Source organism: Coregonus lavaretus (genome assembly GCF_964263955.1).
Source record: "Coregonus lavaretus genome assembly, chromosome: 19".
Classification (NCBI taxonomy): Eukaryota; Metazoa; Chordata; class Actinopteri; order Salmoniformes; family Salmonidae; genus Coregonus; species Coregonus lavaretus.
The window spans coordinates 36,186,860-36,204,722 of record NC_140006.1 but is presented as its reverse complement, the minus strand read 5'-3'; the positions used below and the strand labels follow the sequence as shown (position 1 = coordinate 36,204,722).

Genomic DNA, 17,863 nt, shown 5'->3' with positions numbered 1-17,863 from the left:
AGAGGGGCTGCTAAACACATGGGCCGTTGGGTTTGCGGTGTGTGTTTGCAGTGTGTGTGTTTGGTGTGCGCTATATCCTATCCTCTTATCTCCTGCTGTGGGGAGAGGAGTAGAGGCATTGGGACACAGGTTATCAGAATGAAGACTTCTCCACAGCAATGATCTCTTACTGCAGCAGTAATGATAGTCCTTCACCTGGAGAAAAACACCACGAACCAAGGCCCTCAGGCACACGCACACATACAGAGCTAACCATTGCGGGAGATGAGGTGGTATTATAAGAGATGTCTCTCAAAGAAAAGCTACTGCTCTACCGCTGTTTGTCTACCTGAGGAAAAACTCAGAGACAGGCATGACTGGAATAGTCATTTACCAACACAAGACGGGTATGGGTGGTCCTCTGTAGCTCAGCTGGTAGAGCTGTAACGCCAAGGTAGTGGGTTCGATCCCCGGGACCACCCATACACAAAAAAATAAAAAATAATGTATGCACGCATGACTGTAAGTCGCTTTGGATAAAAGTGTCTGCTAAATGGCATATTATTATGTTATAATAATAATAATAATAATAATAATAATAATAATAAGACTTCCAAAGCAACAAAACAATAGCTGCTCACTTTTAAGCCTTACCCACCTCAAGTTAATTTAGCAAGAAAGCAGCATTGTCCAATGGGTAACATATTGACTGTATGGACATTGGAACATAGCCCCAGTGGAGGTTCCCATCATCATTTTACATTTACATTTTAGTCATTTAGCAGACGCTCTTATCCAGAGCGACTTACAGGAGCAATTAGGGTTAAGTGCCTTGCTCAAGGGCACATTTACGTCATTTAGCAGACGCTCTTAAACAGAGCGACTCACAAATTGGTGCATTCACCCTATAGGCAGTGGGATAACCACTTTACAATTTTTTTTTGGGGGGGGGGGGGGGGGGTAGAAGGATTACTTTATCCTATCCCAGGTATTCCTTAAAGAGGTGGGGTTTCAAATGTCTCCGGAAGGTGGTGAGTGACTCCGCTGTCCTGGCGTCGTGAGGGAGCTTGTTCCACCATTGGGGTGCCAGAGCAGCGAACAGTTTTGACTGGGCTGAGCGGGAACTATGCTTCCGCAGAGGAAGGGGAGCCAGCAGGCCAGAGGTGGATGAACGCAATGCCCTCGTTTGGGTGTAGGGACTGATCAAAGCCCGAAGGTACAGAGGTGCCGTTCCCCTCACTGCTCCATAGGCATGACTTGACTACTGGGTCAAAGGTCAGCTCACCTGCTCCAGTTTCCAGTGGAACTCTGCGGGGCGGAAGGTGTCAACCTGGGTGAAGTCTCTCCTGAGTAGGAACACCAGACGGCAGTTGTGGACGTACAGGGAGTAGTGGTGCCTGTTCATCTCTGCACAAGGATACGGAAATGTTACATACAATTGGTAATTACATGTATCTTATAACATTCATAATGCCATAATTTCCTATGCCAGAACAGAAATATTCTCTATTGTCATTCACAGAAAAACATATATACTTTACTTCTACTGTATGACATTTACATTTTATTGGACCTTATCCGACTATATTATAAATGATATTGGACCTTATCTGACTATATTATATATTGGACCTTATCCAACTATTTTATATATTGGACCTTATCCGACTATATTATATATATTGGACCTTATCCGACCAAAAAGCTATATTCCAGTTAAGTGTGACAATAAATTATATTCTACAAATGCTCTCCTAAAGCGGTGCTCTATCTAAAAGGATGTCTGTCATTATGGGCAAAGGGGCTTGTTAGTGCGATACGTCCTGTAAATGCTATTGACATGTGCCGATAAATGTCACATGCTCCCTGTGACATTGTGGCATCATAACCCCCCCTCCGTGCTTTTCCTGGGAGCCGCTGGGGTGACAAAGGGCTCTTTTGGCCATGCGTATTGATGGACCCTCCTTTGCTCTCAGTGTGAGCGGAGTGATCGATGGGATCAATAAGAGCCTGTCAGGCTGCCTGTCTCCAGCCAAACCCTCACAGCTTCACTCAATCTAACTCTGGAACTAGAAGTGGTCAGCAGCCAACAAAACAACCTGTGCATCTACGTGACTACGCCATCACCCCAAAACAACTGTGTGAATCCTTTCTGAAAGCACTGTACGTGACTACGCCACCTCCACCACCATAAAGTCCTGGTTTCATGAACAATGACCTAGGATGGACCAAATCTCCCAACTCAACCCCTTCCTGTTCTCACCGGTCTTGTCGGAGTTGCAGAGCAGGGTCTCCTTCTCAGCCCTCAGACCGAGGCTGGGCCCGTGCTTCATCCATGTGGCGATGGTGAACTGGTCAGTCAGGTTCTGTGGAACCACCCGCTCCGGCACGTTGGCTGCCTGCCGCCCGTCGAAGCGGAAGATGAGGTCGCAGTCCCGCCCGCTGTCCGTCAGCAGTGAGGCCGTCCAATTGGTGGATGCGCTGGGGGCGGGGAGGAGGTCTGTGCTGCCGGACGCCGCACCTAGAGGACAAATTGAAAACGAGTACAATCAGTCAGTGACATTTTGACACACGAAAAGTGTCACCAGGTTAAAAGGAGACTGATCAGATTCAGAATCACCTTTATTCGCCAAGTACATTTACACATACTCAGAACTTTACTTGGTGATATGGTGCTGCTAGTGATAGGCAACATTTAGAGACAGAATACAGACAATGGAGTTTAAACAAAGTTTCCATACAACTAGGTAGAGTGAGCATAGAGCTGTAAGATAATGAGCAGATATATACAGTGGATGTACACATTTACTGACACAGTATTTGTAACATTTGAATTGGAAGATTGGAAGTTATCTAAAACCCTCTAGTCCTACGATGTCCATGCAGGGTGTCGTGAGTTTAGAACGCAACAGTACAGAAATAGGATGTGGAACTGTTGCGGAACGGAAAAGTCTTCGATGGTTAAGGTATTTGACATCTGTCTCTTCTCACCACAACATCACCCTCTCCATGTCACACGAGGTGACAGTCTGAAGCTGATGAGAGGTGAATGACCCCGTATGTTAGGACACTTGGTTCTCTCCACCAAATTCCCACCCTGCCCACCCCTCAGAAGAAACAAGTTGGTTCTTTTAAGCTATACAACATTTATGTCTGTCAACTGATAGACCAGCATAAATACACACCCAGGCCTCTTAACCCTCTCAGGACTTTCACTGTGATCGTGAGAAGTAGATGAGATTCAGTCTCACACTCTCACTCAGAGGGCCTTTGTCAAATCCATGACACCTGTCTTCTTTTCATCGGTTTAGTTTCCACCAGCCCACGTCTGGCCATAGGAACTATGAATACATCACACTTTCAACCTTTCTCTGCTTAGGAAATAAAGTATGGTTTTTTAAAAACAAACTATTCATAATGGGCCGTAGGATGTTGTTTGTTTATTCTTAAGTGGCTCTAAAAAAAATATATATGGTGGCCCTCTTGAGCAAGCTCTGTGCACTCTATTTACAGTATGTGTACCGATATTTGTACTCTCACAGAAATCAATGTTGCTCGGTAAAAAAAGGTAACACTTTATTTGGATAGTCCATTTGTAGATAATCTACAGACTATCAGTAACATTTTAACTAACTATCCTAACCTTAACCCTTACCCTAACCCTTATTCTAAACCTAACCATAACCCTAACCTTAGCAAGCAGTTTCTTATCAACACATAGTTTGTTGATAGTGTGAACATCTGTAGAGCATCTACAGATGGGAAATCCGGACTATCCAAATAAAGTGTGACATTTTATAAATTTAATTTAAATTTAAATTTAATTTTTATAGCTCCTGGCTTGCAAACTTTGCATTCTAAAGAAGTAGGGAAATCCAAATGAGTATATGAGGATATTAAGTATGCGTGTGTAGCCATTGTTACTCAAACACTTAAAGAGTTGACCAATGAACTGTTATTGCTGCATATTGAATTGTTCAAACCAACCATACCACGCTTCTGTTTTTCACAAAAGGAAAATAAATCCAAGGAAGAAATATTGTACAAATCTGAGACATTTCACATTTTCAACTCTTCACAATGAACATTTTCACATGAGCAGATTTCTCCACAGAATGATTAATAAAAATGATTCATAAGGTTGATTTAATATATACTTTTCTATGTGTTACAAATTACAATTAAATACCTCTACTTGTTTATAATTTGACTGTTAAATCTTGGTGTGAATCAACGTGGCAGAAAATGTGAAATTAGAGTAGATAATTGGAAACCATTAATGGGACGCAATTGTCTGTATGACTTCACTAGTCATAAGTGTAATTAACGAATTACACGTTGTGCAACTGCACACAGGTTGAAATGTTATAGGTACATTTTATTATTTTAACCCTTTCCTTGTTAATTGGCTTACCACAGAGTTTCTGCAGGGACTTCTCGGAGTAGGTCTCTCGGTCGCAGCCCTTCCCAATGTGGCTGGTCTGCAGCTCCACCATTGCTCTCACCGCCGACAACGGGCTGTCACACGTCTCCAGGTGCATCTTGGGAAACAGCTGCTTACTTCCTGTCCCGGGATCATAGTCCACTTGTTTGTTCCAGCCTGGGAGAAAGAGAGTTGAATATTATTGTAGTTTATTATTCCCAATAGAAAATGTATTTGTCCAAATGCTTAGAAGGCTCATTCAGATCCCAAGGCTAGCTTGTTAGCGCAACACTACACTAAACTCTTGTATCATCCTTGTGCTACTGTAGACACAAACATTTCATTTGTATTTTATTACTTATAAAACAGAACTACTAAATAAAATAAAATCACCTAGAAATGATAAATGCATTCAGCCACTGGCCAATTCAGTCTCTCCTACTGTTATATTATTTACCACTTGTTCTGGTCCTGTATGGCTCAGTCTGTAGAGCATGGCGCTTGCACCGCCAGGGTTGTGGGTTCGATTCCCGGGGCCACCCATACGTAAAATGTATGAAAGCATGACTATAAATCGCTTTGGATTACAATCGTCTGCTAAAAGGCATATATTATTAGATATTATTCTGGTTTGATATTCACTTTGCATGAAGGTCAGTCCCATCCTTCGCTAGGCTAGCTCTAGCACAGCGACAATACTACAGAGGCAAAGGGTTCCGCTGAATACCCCTGCAAGCCTCTGAATTGAAGGCATCACGGAGCACACCTCACTAAAGCCGAAAGGTGACAGGTGACTTCACACACCAAGGACCATAGGAAGAAGTGAGGTTCTGATACAGGAGGCTATGCTACGCTAACTGCTAACCAACCGTGCTCACTAATCCATGTCACACAGTTGAGTGTTGGCAACACGTATGACAGGGATCTGCTATCATGGCCTTCCCAATCAAACCAATAACCCTTATCTGACACAAAAAGAAAGAAAGGATGTCCTGTCTGAGCTTAAATTGAATTCAGGTGTTAGACTACTCAGTGAAATGTTTCTCGTGTAGCTAACATTACAATGCTACAATGACAAACTTTTCTATCAATGCTAACGAACACGCTAACATATCACCACAAAGGGATTAATTTGACATGAATCACTGCCCAATTATGTCACAAACAACATCTCTCTCATATTACTGACTGGCAGACCAAGTTCAGCTCACTCCAGGTAAGACATTCTACTTCAGAGAGTGTCTTTATCAAAGGGATGTGTAGACCAGGCAGGCCTTTTCACCAACACAGGCAATATGAGAGTCAAATCGCCTCTGCTGATTGGGCCAGAAGAATCACAGAATCGCAGTAGGAAGAGAATTGGGGGGAATAGAATTGGAAAATAAGTGGAACAGTAGAATAAGAAAAGGAGTGTGGATGTGGAATAAAATAAGAATACATTTGAAGTGCTGAGGCAATATCGTCAGAAGAAGTCTAGAGTGACGTTGATGGTTCTCTACCAGAACAAAGTGATTTGCCAGATTACCAGGAAATGGCGAGAGAATGGGATGGGCGGCTGGAAAGATCAACCATGATAGGTGGCATATGACCAGAGAGATGGAGAGAGCGGAAGAAAGATTGGAGAGAGAGGGGGAGATAGAGAGAAGGTAGATGTAGTAAGAGAGAGAACGATAGCGATGGTGGAAGACAGAGAACGCGAGAGTAGAATTACATGCTTAAAGAACATAACAGCTCTAGTGCGGGAAGCCCTCCCCACCCCTCGGCTTAATCTGTCATCTTTGTCACCCGGTTTATATTTCGATTACCCTCCATATGTATCTGTGAGCCGCACCAGGTCTTCTTTATAGTCTAGGGAGCAGTAATGGCCATTTTATTGCTGTGTGTGGAGCAGAGAGTTGACAGCTGTCGAGTCTGTTCCGTGATATATTCAAGGTCAAACACTCAGAGAAATAAATGACATGACCAGGGAGAGGCAGACAGAGAGAGGATGTTGTTAGAACAGGTTTATTGTCATGAATCTTGCCCTGTGCCAGCTAGTGACCACTCTGCAGAGCTGCCTCCAGGGCAAGATTCATTACAATAAATGTCAACCTAATGGAACAACTCTGGACACATTTCGAGCCACATTTCCAGCAAGAGGAATCACACACTGTCTTTAAAGATGCAATCTGCGATTGCTGCATCCAGTTTTTGGACTTCTAAATTAATGATAAACACTGAGTGTACAAAACAAGCCAACTTGACACAACTGTGGGAAGCATTGGAGTCAACATGGGCCAGCATTCCTGTGGAACACTTTCGACTCCTTGTAGAGTCCATGCCCCGAGGAATTGAGGCTGTTCTGAGGGCAAAAGGGTGGGGTACAACTCAATATTAGGAAGGTGTTCCTAATGTTTTGTACACTCAGTGTATATACCCAATGGTTCTTCAAGAATATAACTTATAAATGCCTCTTAAACTTAGTTAATCAGAACCCAAAATATACACTTGTTTTACTCTACTGTTTGTAAACATTGTAATTCTAAACAAACGCTGTACAGCCTTAAAAATTGTTAAAACTATAATTTTGATATCATCGATGGTCACTCTTTGCATCCATCCCTCAGCTTTTTACCAAAACAGTGGAGGTGTGGCCATTTTGTAATTGTTTGCCCTTTTAAGAAAGGAGTGATTTCTTCTAATTGGGTGAAGGTGAAATATCCTGCGCATGTTCCTGCTCTCTGTCTCCCCAGCCTTTCTCCTCCTGACGTAGCCTACTGACATCTGACAGGGAAGCAGTGAGGGACCCTGTCCGCTTATAAAGGTTTTCACTATGTACATGCTACAGTAGTCCGAGACAAGATCCAGTCAAGTTCCCCAGACACCAATAAGCTTTATTCTAAAATGGGATATGCTTATAGCCCCTCTCCTTTCTTCTCTCCCCCATCTATCCTTCTCGCTCTCTCTCGCTCTTTCTCTCTGTGTCTGGAATGCCGCTGTATCCCCCTCTCCCCTTCTCCACAGGGGCCATTGACCTGGATTGTTCGGGTAAACAGAGTCGAGTCGAGGAAAACTGTAAGATCCAGAGCCAGGAGTGTTATCATCCACAGGGATGATGAGGGCTCTTTTTTCTCTGAGAGTAGACTGTTGTGGCATATGGGTGCAGATGGAGGAAAGAACAGTCCAATGCGAACGCAGAGACACCAATAGTGCTGCTGCAAGTAAGCACCCCGAGTCATGCCTGCGACCATTTTGTGAGGAGTAAAGGAAGGTTTGTTGGGAGCGTCCGAGGTTAAGTTGGCCCTAACTGCTGGTCAAGAATCAGGAGGCCCCAATCCCAGCCTGACCTTGGTCTTTGTGTACCAGCTGTGTAGACTGTCTGGTACGTTCATCTGCAACAAAAAAAACTAAAATGTATTTCACTCTGAGTGGAAGCAATTGATTTCTGCTGCTCTTCACCAGACACAGTGTGCTTCTAACTTTGGGGAACCCACAGTACTTATCAAATGATTAGCAACCTGTTAGTAGTATCTTTTGGGATCTGCAACTCAGATCTACGCAGTGTGTGTACAGACAGTCTTCTCCTTTGATTAGACTGACCTTGCCAGCCAGGTTTGCAGACGGGCTTGACGTCAATGTGCACCGCCACACTCTCCGTCGCCCTCTTCTGGCCGCAGTCGAAGGCGGTCACCATGACCTCGTAGCGCTGCTTCTTGTCGTAGCTCAGACGCTCCGTGTTTCTGATGTTGCCTAGAGAAGGAAAAGAGAAAAAATATAATAAATAAATAATAAGTAAATATAATAAATAAATATGTAAATATAATAAATATGTAAACATGAATGAAAAAAAAAACTGTGACGGATGCACTGATAGTCACTGATATCTTCTGCAAATAGATTGTATTTCTGGAGTCAAAGAATAAACCTATTTCTTCGCCAACAATTGATTTTACTGAGTTCCTTTTCCATCTAAATCTGCAATGCTCGTCAGACTCTACACTCTTAGAAAAAAAGGTCCCAAAATAGTTATTTGGCTGTCCCCATAGGAGAACCCTTTTTGGTTCAGGGAGAACCCTTTTTGGTTCCACATAAAACCCTTTTGGGTTCCTTGTAGAACCCTCTGTGGAAATGGTCCTACATTGAACCCAAAAGGGTTCTATCTAGAACCAGAATGGTTCTACCTGGAACCAAAAAGGGTTCTTCAAAGGATTCTCCTATGGGTACAGCCGAAGAACCCTTTTAGGTTCTAGATAGCTCCTTTTTTTCTAAGAGTGTACCATATAAGTGAGTTTGAATTAGTTTTCTCACCTTCCCTATCCTCAGTCTATTTTCAGTGTACTCGCTAGCAGCCTCTATAGCCAGTTTAGTTGTCTGAGAGTATGCCAGTGTACGGATCATAGAGATGGAGCACTAGAGAGGAATTATGGTTCAGGGTCCTATGATTACAGCCTCTTTATAGTTATATCTATATGGTCCTGATGCTGTAAAGGAGACAGTGGAGAGGAGAGGTAAGGAGAGGTCAGGAGCAGTGTGAGCCCTCAAACCTGGACAGCTCCACTCTCAGATGGGCACTACGAACTTGATGTTTCCTGGAAAAGGAGGATATCTCAGTCTCTCACTTCCTTCTGTGAATCTGGGTTGGAGCGTTAGTGGTATGCTGTAGTGCTGATTGTGGTGATTCATGTCATGCAGTGAATCAAAAGGAGGCTTTCATTCAGATGAAACACTGTACTGTAGTTCCCTACAAGCAATCAGAACGCTATGGCTGAATCCTAACTTAAGATGTGCAGGCATTACTCATTATTTTGCGGAAATCTCCCATTGATTCTACCCTAAATGACACTTTAGGGAAGTGAGGAGAGATGGCATTGTTTTTCTTTAATTGAATGCGATACATGCAACTGTGATACATCTAATACCATGATAGAACCTGACCCAGGCAGGGTATACTGTAGGTTACAAATGAGACATCACCAGTGACAGCTAACAGGCCCCATTTACATGATGGAGCTCTGGTCCCAGCCTCATCTCCCATTCCTGTCCCAATGTGTAGTCTCTGAGTGAAATAGGGCAACTGTCAATATGTGTGTGTGTGTGTGTGTGTGTGTCTGTGGTCCAACTCATCCCAAACCATCTCAATTGGGTTGAGGTCGGGTGATTTATGGAGGCCAGGTCATCTGATGCAGCACTCCATCACTCTCCTTCTTGGTCAAATAGCCCTTACAACACAGCCTGGAGGTGTGTTGGGTCATTGTCCTGTTGAAAAACAAATGATAGTCCCACTAAGTGCAAACCAGATGGATGTCGTATCGCTGCAGAATGCTGTGGTAGCCATGCTGGTTAAGTGTGCCTAGAATTCTAAATAAATCACAGACAGTGTCACCAGCAAAGCACCCCCACACCATCACACCTCCTCCTCCATGCTTCACGGTGGGAACCACACATGAGGAGATCATCCGTTCACCTACTCTGCGTCTCACAAAGACACGGCGGTTGGAACCAAAAATCTCAAATTTGGACTCATCAGACCAAAGGATAGATTTCCACCGGTCTAATGTTTCTTGGCCCAAGCAAGTCTCTCCTTCTTATTGGTGTCCTTTAGTAGTGGTTTCTTTGCAGCAATTAAACCATGAAGGCCTGATTCACGCAGTCTCCTCTGAACAGTTGATGTTGAGATGTGTCTGTTACTTGAACTCTGTGAAGCATTTATTTGGGCTGCAATTTCTGAGGCTGGTAACTCTAATGAACTTATCCACTGCATCAGAGGTAACTCTGGGTCTTCCTTTCCTATGGCGGTCCTCATGAGAGCCAGTTTCATCATAGCGCTTGATGGTTTTTGCGACAACACTTGAAGAAACTTTCAAAGTTCTTGAAATGTTCCGTATTGACTGACCTTCATGTCTTAAAGTAATGATGGACTGTCATTTCTCTTTGCTTATTTGAGCTGTTCTTGCCATAATATGGACTTGGTCTTTTACCAAATAGGGCTATCTTCTGTATACCCCCCTACCTTGTCACAACACAACTGATTGGCTCAAACGCATTAAGAAGGAAATAAATTCCACAAATGAACTTTTAAGAAGGCTGTTAATTGAAATGCATTCCAGGTGACTACCTCATGAAGCTGGTTGAGAGAATGCCAAGAGTGTGCAAAGCTGTCATCAAGGCAAAGGGTGGCTATTTGAAGAATCTCAAATATAAAATATATTTTGATTTGTTTAACACTTTTTTTGGTTACTACATGATTCCATATGTGTTATTTCATAGTTTTGATGTCTTCACTATTATTTTACAATGTAGAAAATAGTAAAAATAAAGAAAAACCCTGGAATGAGTAGGTGTGTCCAAATATTTGACTGGTACTGTAAATCTGCAACCATGAAAACTATCACACACTACAGCTCTCCAGGACCCGATTCTCAAGTTCACCATTCTTTGAGGTGTATGTCTAACAACAGAAGATTACATTTACTTTTTTACTCCAACAGGATTATTGAACTCATTTCTATAGATACTGTATATAAGGGGATATTTACCAACTGGTTGAGAGACATGATTATTAAAAGGACTTCTTTATATCCGAAGTAGTGCTCTGTTCATGTGTTCCAGTGGTTAGTCTCTCCTTTCCTCACTCACTCCATCTCTCTCCCTCCATCTCTCTCCCTGAGCTACAGAGGGCAGACAGGCCTGTTTGATTTAATAACTTACTCAGGCCTCTGATCCACGGTTAATGATGGAGCCAGAAGCCCCCTTGGTATAAAACACACTCTGACGGCCCCCCAAGCATCACTACGCTCAGCTCTATTTGAGCACCACAAGTGCCAGTCACACTGCAGAGCCTGGGAGTGCCATAGGAAGCAAGGCGACTGGCGGCCGTGGAGCTGGCATGGCGGACGGGAGCCAGAAAAGTGCCAACCTGCTGTCCCTTCGGGGTCACAGAGGGGCCTGAGCCGTGCCAGAGGACATCAGAGGTACCAGACAGGGAGGAAGAGAGAAAGGGAGGGAATGAGAAAGAGAGAGAGAGAAGGAGAGAGAAAGGAAGGAAGAAACAGAGAAACAGAAAAAGAAAGAGAGATAAAGGGAGAGAGGAAAGCAAGAGGAGAGAGGCTAGCAGAGATGGCAAGCTGTGGAGTATCTGATGTAATTTTGGCCTGTCTGCTCCACTAGTCCTTGTGTTCCCGCTGATCCCACAGAGCTGGATCCAGTTTCAGATCACTCTGTATAACACTGCACTGCTGTGATCAGAGGATGAATGGGGAAGCACTTGGGGAGTCCATGAATACAGCACACTGACAAATGGCGTGAGAGATGTGCTTTGAATAGAATTAACTAAGTTCAGTGGGTTGGAGAAGAATTCTGGCAACAGCAACTTTGTGGGTTCAATTTCCGCATGGGCCACGTGTACTGACTGTGAATGGACTGTAACTCGATCTAGATACAAACTTCTGCTATTGACTGTATAAAAATGATGCCTAGCCAATTTGATGGCCTGAGGAACAGTTTGTGTCATCGCTGTTACGGAAAGTAAAGTGTAACCAAGTTGACCTCTGTGATGGAGTTGACATTGTTTCCTGAGCGCTGAATGAAGAGTGTGTGGAGAGAGCCAAAATAAAATGATTTGATCTAATGCAAGGTCGGGATGAGAAGAGAATGGTTGTGCCTTTTACCTGCAGGTTGTGTGGTCAGGGGATGGGGGTTAGAATTCACTGACCGTTGCGGTCGATGGCGAAGGGCGTGTCGGAGGTGACAATGTCGTAGTTGCAGATCTGGCTGTACTGCGGGGAACAGTCCTGGTCCCAGGCCTCTACCTGCAGGATGCTGTCATAGATCTTCCCTTCCATTACTGCAGCGTGGTACACAGGCTCCCGGAACACAGGAGAGAACTCATTTACGTCATCTACCTGGATGTGAACCACTGCCCTGGAGAGAGGGAGGGGAGACAGAGAGAATAAAGCAGTAAGACAGGATATCTGTCTTACTGCTTTGATACTCTTTCTTCCAACATGACACAATTTGATACTCTTTCTTCCAACATGACACAATAAGTACTAATGATTACAAAATACTCAACGTCCTCAAACCCAAACCCCCACTAAACCCTCAAAAACAGAAACAACAAACCATAACATACAAAACAAATCCCCTCACAATCTCATGACCAGCTGAGAGAACAAGAGAGAGAAACATGAGAGCAAGGGGGCATACAGTACAGACAAAACCAAATCCTGCTTTTCACTGATAGTTGTACTGCAAAAAAGGTTGGTAGTGATTCAAGGTTTTTGCCCCGGAGCGAATGAGAGATATCCACACCACATCTAGGTTGGTTCAGGGCCAACACTAAAGGGCTGAACATAACAAGTCATATTTTCTTAGTATTATTTAAATAAGTCCAGTTTCTCAAACTCAACCTATAATTCGTCTGACAATGACCTTGTGTGAAGCAGCAATGGTGGGTCTGCTGTTGTAGCATGCCTTCCTAATTAAAGACATTGACTTAATGAGACCTACTTAGAATGTCCTGCAGTGATGCTGCTTAGCTGAGGCACACACAGTACCATCTCTCTATGTTAACAGACATTCATCAAAGATGCCCTGGCTGTGAAATCCCTCCCTCTCTCTCATACTACTCTCTCTCTGTGTGACAGTATCCGCCTTAGTCATTGCCCTAAAGCACAGCTTTCAATAGCACTTCATCAGAGCAGGGATGTTACGAACCCCGTGGCTTTGAACGTCTAGGGTGATGGACATGAGACCCGTAACATAATTCATGTAAATTATAAGGGTGGCATGGAACAGTGAGAACAAATATGACACAACAACCATGAACTACCGTCAAACACAAATGGTTTATTTCTGAACACACGGTAAAGGTTTGGGAAAAAGGGCTGAGCAGGACCCAAGAAATGAAACAATAGTGTAAAACACCCCTAAGCTGATCTTGCCTGCCTCAAGAACCGCTAGGCTACTGCTACCATACAAAAATACAGTGGGTGGTCCGCTCAGGTCTAACTAGTGTTTATAGACAGTTCTTTCTACGGGAAATGTATGCCCAAGGGCAGCTAGCTCAAACTCCCCTTTTCCCAGAAACACACAATAGTTACCAAACAGAGTAACCAGCAAACTAATGAGTACTCTAAACACAGGACATCACAGTATCCGTTACTCACATACAAAACAGTGGTCTAACAGAATTACCAATCATAGTAACCAGCAACTGAGTGAGTAAACAAAAACAGGACACCACAGTGTCCATACTCACATACAGAAATATTTTCTCTCTCTCACAAACACAAGTGACTGGTTTTTATATAATGGGATGTGTGATTGAAAAAACGAGTAACAGGTGGTGCAATGCACAGGAATGTTCACTGATTGGTCCAATCAGCAGACACCTCAACGACCACCAATCAGGAACATACAGGACACCTGTGATTAGGGCAGAAGGAGTAGAAACACACAAAAACACAGGATACCTGTATCCGTAACACTCCCACCCTTAAAAGAGCAAACCACAATGGTTTGCGACACACGTACCATCACAACACCCAAAATTCAATAATCATCCTGCCGGGATAACAAAAAAAAACCTAGATCATTACACACGAGACAAAGCATCTGCCAACACATTATCCAACCCCTTTTTGTGGCGGATCTCCAAATTATAATTTTGCACGACAAGTGCCCAACGCATAAGGCGTTGGTTCTGGTTGTACATCCGGTGGAGAAAAACTAAGGGGTTATGGTCAGTGTACACTATCACTGGTAATGCACTGGAACCAACATAAACTTCAAAGTACTGCAGAGCTAACAACAAAGCTAGAGCTTCTTGTTCAATGGTGGAATAGTTTGTCTGACATTTGTTAAATTTCCGTGAAAAATAACAGACAGGATGGTCCACTCCACTCTGGCCCTGCTGCAGTAGAACAGCACCAGCACCTCTGGCACTTGCATCTACCTCCAGTTTAAACGGTCGTTCAAAATCTGGCGCAGCAAGAACAGGAGTACTACATAAGAGTGCTTTAGCAGTGTTGAAAGCAGTACAACAATCTTCAGACCATACAAATTTTCTCGCCGGACTGAGCAAATCCGTTAATGGAGCAACTACCGCAGAGACATTTTTACAGAAACTACGGTAGTAGCCAACCATCCCTAAAAAACGGCGTAGCTCTCTTCTGGTGGTAGGTGCGGGAAATGCGTTTATAGCAGAGACCTTGGCATTTACAGGGCGCACCTGACCATGGCCGACCTGTTTACCAAGATAAGTATCAGTGGCCTTCCCAAACTCGCACTTTGCTAAGTTCAGGGTTAGAGAAGCGGTTGCTAGACGTTCACACACTACCCTTAGAGTTTTAACATGATCAGACCACTCAGTTGAATAAATTACCAGATCATCAAGGTAAGCACTACAATTAGGAACTCCAGCCAATACTGTGTTAACCAGGCGTTGGAAAGTGGCTGGGGCGTTCCGCATCCCAAATGCCATGACAGCATATTGTAGGAAGTGATCTGGGGTCACAAAGGCAGAGATGTCGGAGGCACGTGGGGTTAACGGCACCTGCCAGTAACCTTTTAGAAGATCTAGTTTGGTTACATAAGTAGCAGCACCAACAGTATCAATACAGTCATCCAGTCTGGGTAACGGGAACGAGTCGGGCACTGTGACAGCATTGACTTTCCGATAGTCCGTACATAATCTGGATGTCCCATCAGGTTTAGGAACCAGAATGCACGGAGAACTCCAAGGACTTGAACTTGGCATAGCCAGGTTATTCTCCAGCAAATAACCGACATCACCCCTCATTATCTTTCTCTTAGAGACGTTGACACGATAAGGATGTTGCTTGATAGGTGCAGCGTTTCCAACATTAATGTCATGTTCTAACACATTTGTACATGTAGGAACATCATTAAAAAGACATGGAAAGCTGTGTAATAGCCTCACAATATCATCTGACTGTCTGTCCGTTAAATGAATCAGGCTTGACGGGAGAGACAGCAGCATCTCCGAATTGGGAAATCTAGCACACTGCTGCTGAGTATTGCGCAACTCCAAACCATCTCCGTCCACATCATTAACACGACCTCCCACTACAGCCGTAGCAGCAATAGAGACAGCCGACTCGGCCAGTTTCTCTGGACTGTCTACCTGAGTGACGGGTCTGGTGTGGTATGTCTTCAACATGTTAACGTGGCACACACGAGATTGCCGTTTTCTATCAGGAGTCTGTATCACGTAGTCAGTTTCACTTAGTTTCTTTTCAATGACATAAGGACCAGAGAAACGTGCTGACAATGACGCTCCTGGCACAGGCAACAATACCAGAACTTGGTCACCTGGCTGCAGTGAACGAGAAACAGCCTGTGTGTCATAGTGTCGTTTCATCCGTTTCTGTGAGGAAGACAGCGCTTCCTTTGCTAGAGCACAGGCACCATGTAGGCGCTCACGAAAGCGACTAACGTAGTCCAACACATTTTCTTTCACACACAACTCTTGTGATAAAAACTGATCCTTAAGGACTTTCATAGGTCCTCTCATGGTGTGTCCAAACACCAGTTCAGCTGGGCTGAACCCTAGGGATTCCTGTACTGTCTCACGGACAGCAAACAACACTAGAGGAACTCCCTCATCCCAATCTTTCTCAGATTCCAAGCAATATTTACGGAGCATAGACTTCAGGGTCAGATGCCAACGTTCAAGCGCACCCTGAGACTCTGGGTGATATGCGCTTGACACACGGTGTGTAACTGAGAAGGATTTTAACACTTGTTTGAAAAGTTTAAAAAGGAAATTCGTACCCTGATCAGTTTGTATCACCTTAGGTAACCCAAAAGTTGAGAAGAATTTGATCAACGCTTTACTCACCACTGGAGCAGTAATCCTTCGCAGAGGAATGGCCTCTGGGTACCTGGTGGCCACACACATAATTGTCAACATAAACTGGTTACCAGATTTTGTTTTTGGTAATGGTCCAACACAATCAACCATCACATGTTCGAAGGGTTCACCTATGGCCGGTATGGGACAAAGAGGCGCGGGGGAAATAACCTGGTTCGGTTTCCCAGTTACTTGACAGGTGTGGCAAGTCCGACAGAACTGAGCCACATCTTGTTTTAAACCAGGCCAAAAGAAATGTCGCAAAACTCGATCATAAGTCTTGGTGACTCCCAGATGTCCGGACCACTGGTGATCATGAGCGAGGGATAAAACATTTTGTCGAAAGGCTGTAGGAATCACTATTTGGTAAACAGCATTCCAATCTCCGCCAGCGTCAACATGGGATGTCCATTTACGCATAAGGAGATTACCATCAATGAAGTATGCCATGTTTTTCTTCTTTAGCTCCTCCTCTGAGACAACACTAGAAAAACATTTAGCCAGGCTAATGTCAACCTGTTGGTTAGCGATCAGCTGCTCACGAGTAACGGGTAACTGTATTGCCTCAGCAACAAGATCCACATCCTTCTTCCTTTCTCTGGGCTGTTGGTCAGACTGCACCAGTTTACCAGAGGTAGCACCCAAACTATCCTCTGGGTCACACTCTCTGAATAGAATCGTGTTCGACAAATCTATCACTTCACCCACTTGTCGTGCTTGAGCACGTGTGACAGCACAAGCGGGGAACACATCTGGATAACCCTGTGCCAGCTCCTCGGAGAGAGACTGGTCACTTTTATCCAATACCTCCAATACGGGTATCACCTTTCCTCCGGCAATATCGTTGCCCATTATAAATGTCACACCTTTTACTGGCAACATAGGACGTACTCCAACTCTGAACACTCCACTGACTAACTCAGAGTGTACGTTCACAAAGTGCAATGGCACTGGAACAAATCCCATTTCAATTCCTTGTACTAACACACTGGAACCACAATATGTATTATTAGACAAGGGCAACACATCAGCTAGTATGAACGACTGCGCCGCACCAGTATCTCTGAGGATTCTAACTGGACGCTGAGACGCTTCATCATCTGATATAGAAACAAACCCCTCAAAAATGAACGGTTCATAACTGTGATCTGGGACAGGGACTTTCAAACCACATTCACTATGAGGCCTCTGTCTTGATTCCGGCCTTACAACCGTACGAATCAGCCCAACACCCGTTGGCGGCCTGGCGTGCTGAGGCATCCCCGGTTTGCGTTTAAGCAAAAAGCAATCACTAACCAAATGTCCGACCTTATGACAATAGAAACAGTGACGCACATCTTTTGGGCGTGCTGGATGTACTGCTGGTCGACTAGGACTAAAAGTTAGCAACTCCGCAGCCCTGCTCTCCGTACGAGCCGAAAACACGCTCTTATGCGTCAACACAAACTCGTCTGCCAATACAGACGCTTCCGACAGTGAGGATACCTTCTGTTCGATCAGATAAACTACAATGCGTTCCGTTAAGCAATTTTTTAACTCTTCTAACAAGATTAACTCCCGTAGAGAGTTAAAATCAGTTACTTTACTAGCACTGTGCCATTTGTCAA

The 17,863-nt window shown here is 44.1% G+C and overlaps 1 protein-coding gene across 1 annotated transcript in view; it reads right to left on the bottom strand.

The window, feature by feature from the left end:
* The window catches only part of LOC311147062 (calsyntenin-2-like), a gene marked incomplete at its 5' end in the record, with an annotated part of 260,551 nt that overhangs the window by 47,745 nt on the left and 194,943 nt on the right, over window positions 1-17,863 (bottom strand). The window contains 5 exons of the mRNA XM_084183679.1: window positions 1,265-1,386; window positions 2,243-2,500; window positions 4,394-4,579; window positions 7,982-8,131; window positions 12,093-12,301. Coding sequence (XP_084039805.1) covers window positions 1,265-1,386; window positions 2,243-2,500; window positions 4,394-4,579; window positions 7,982-8,131; window positions 12,093-12,301 — 925 coding nt within the window. The remainder of the gene's footprint in view (window positions 1-1,264; window positions 1,387-2,242; window positions 2,501-4,393; window positions 4,580-7,981; window positions 8,132-12,092; window positions 12,302-17,863) is intronic.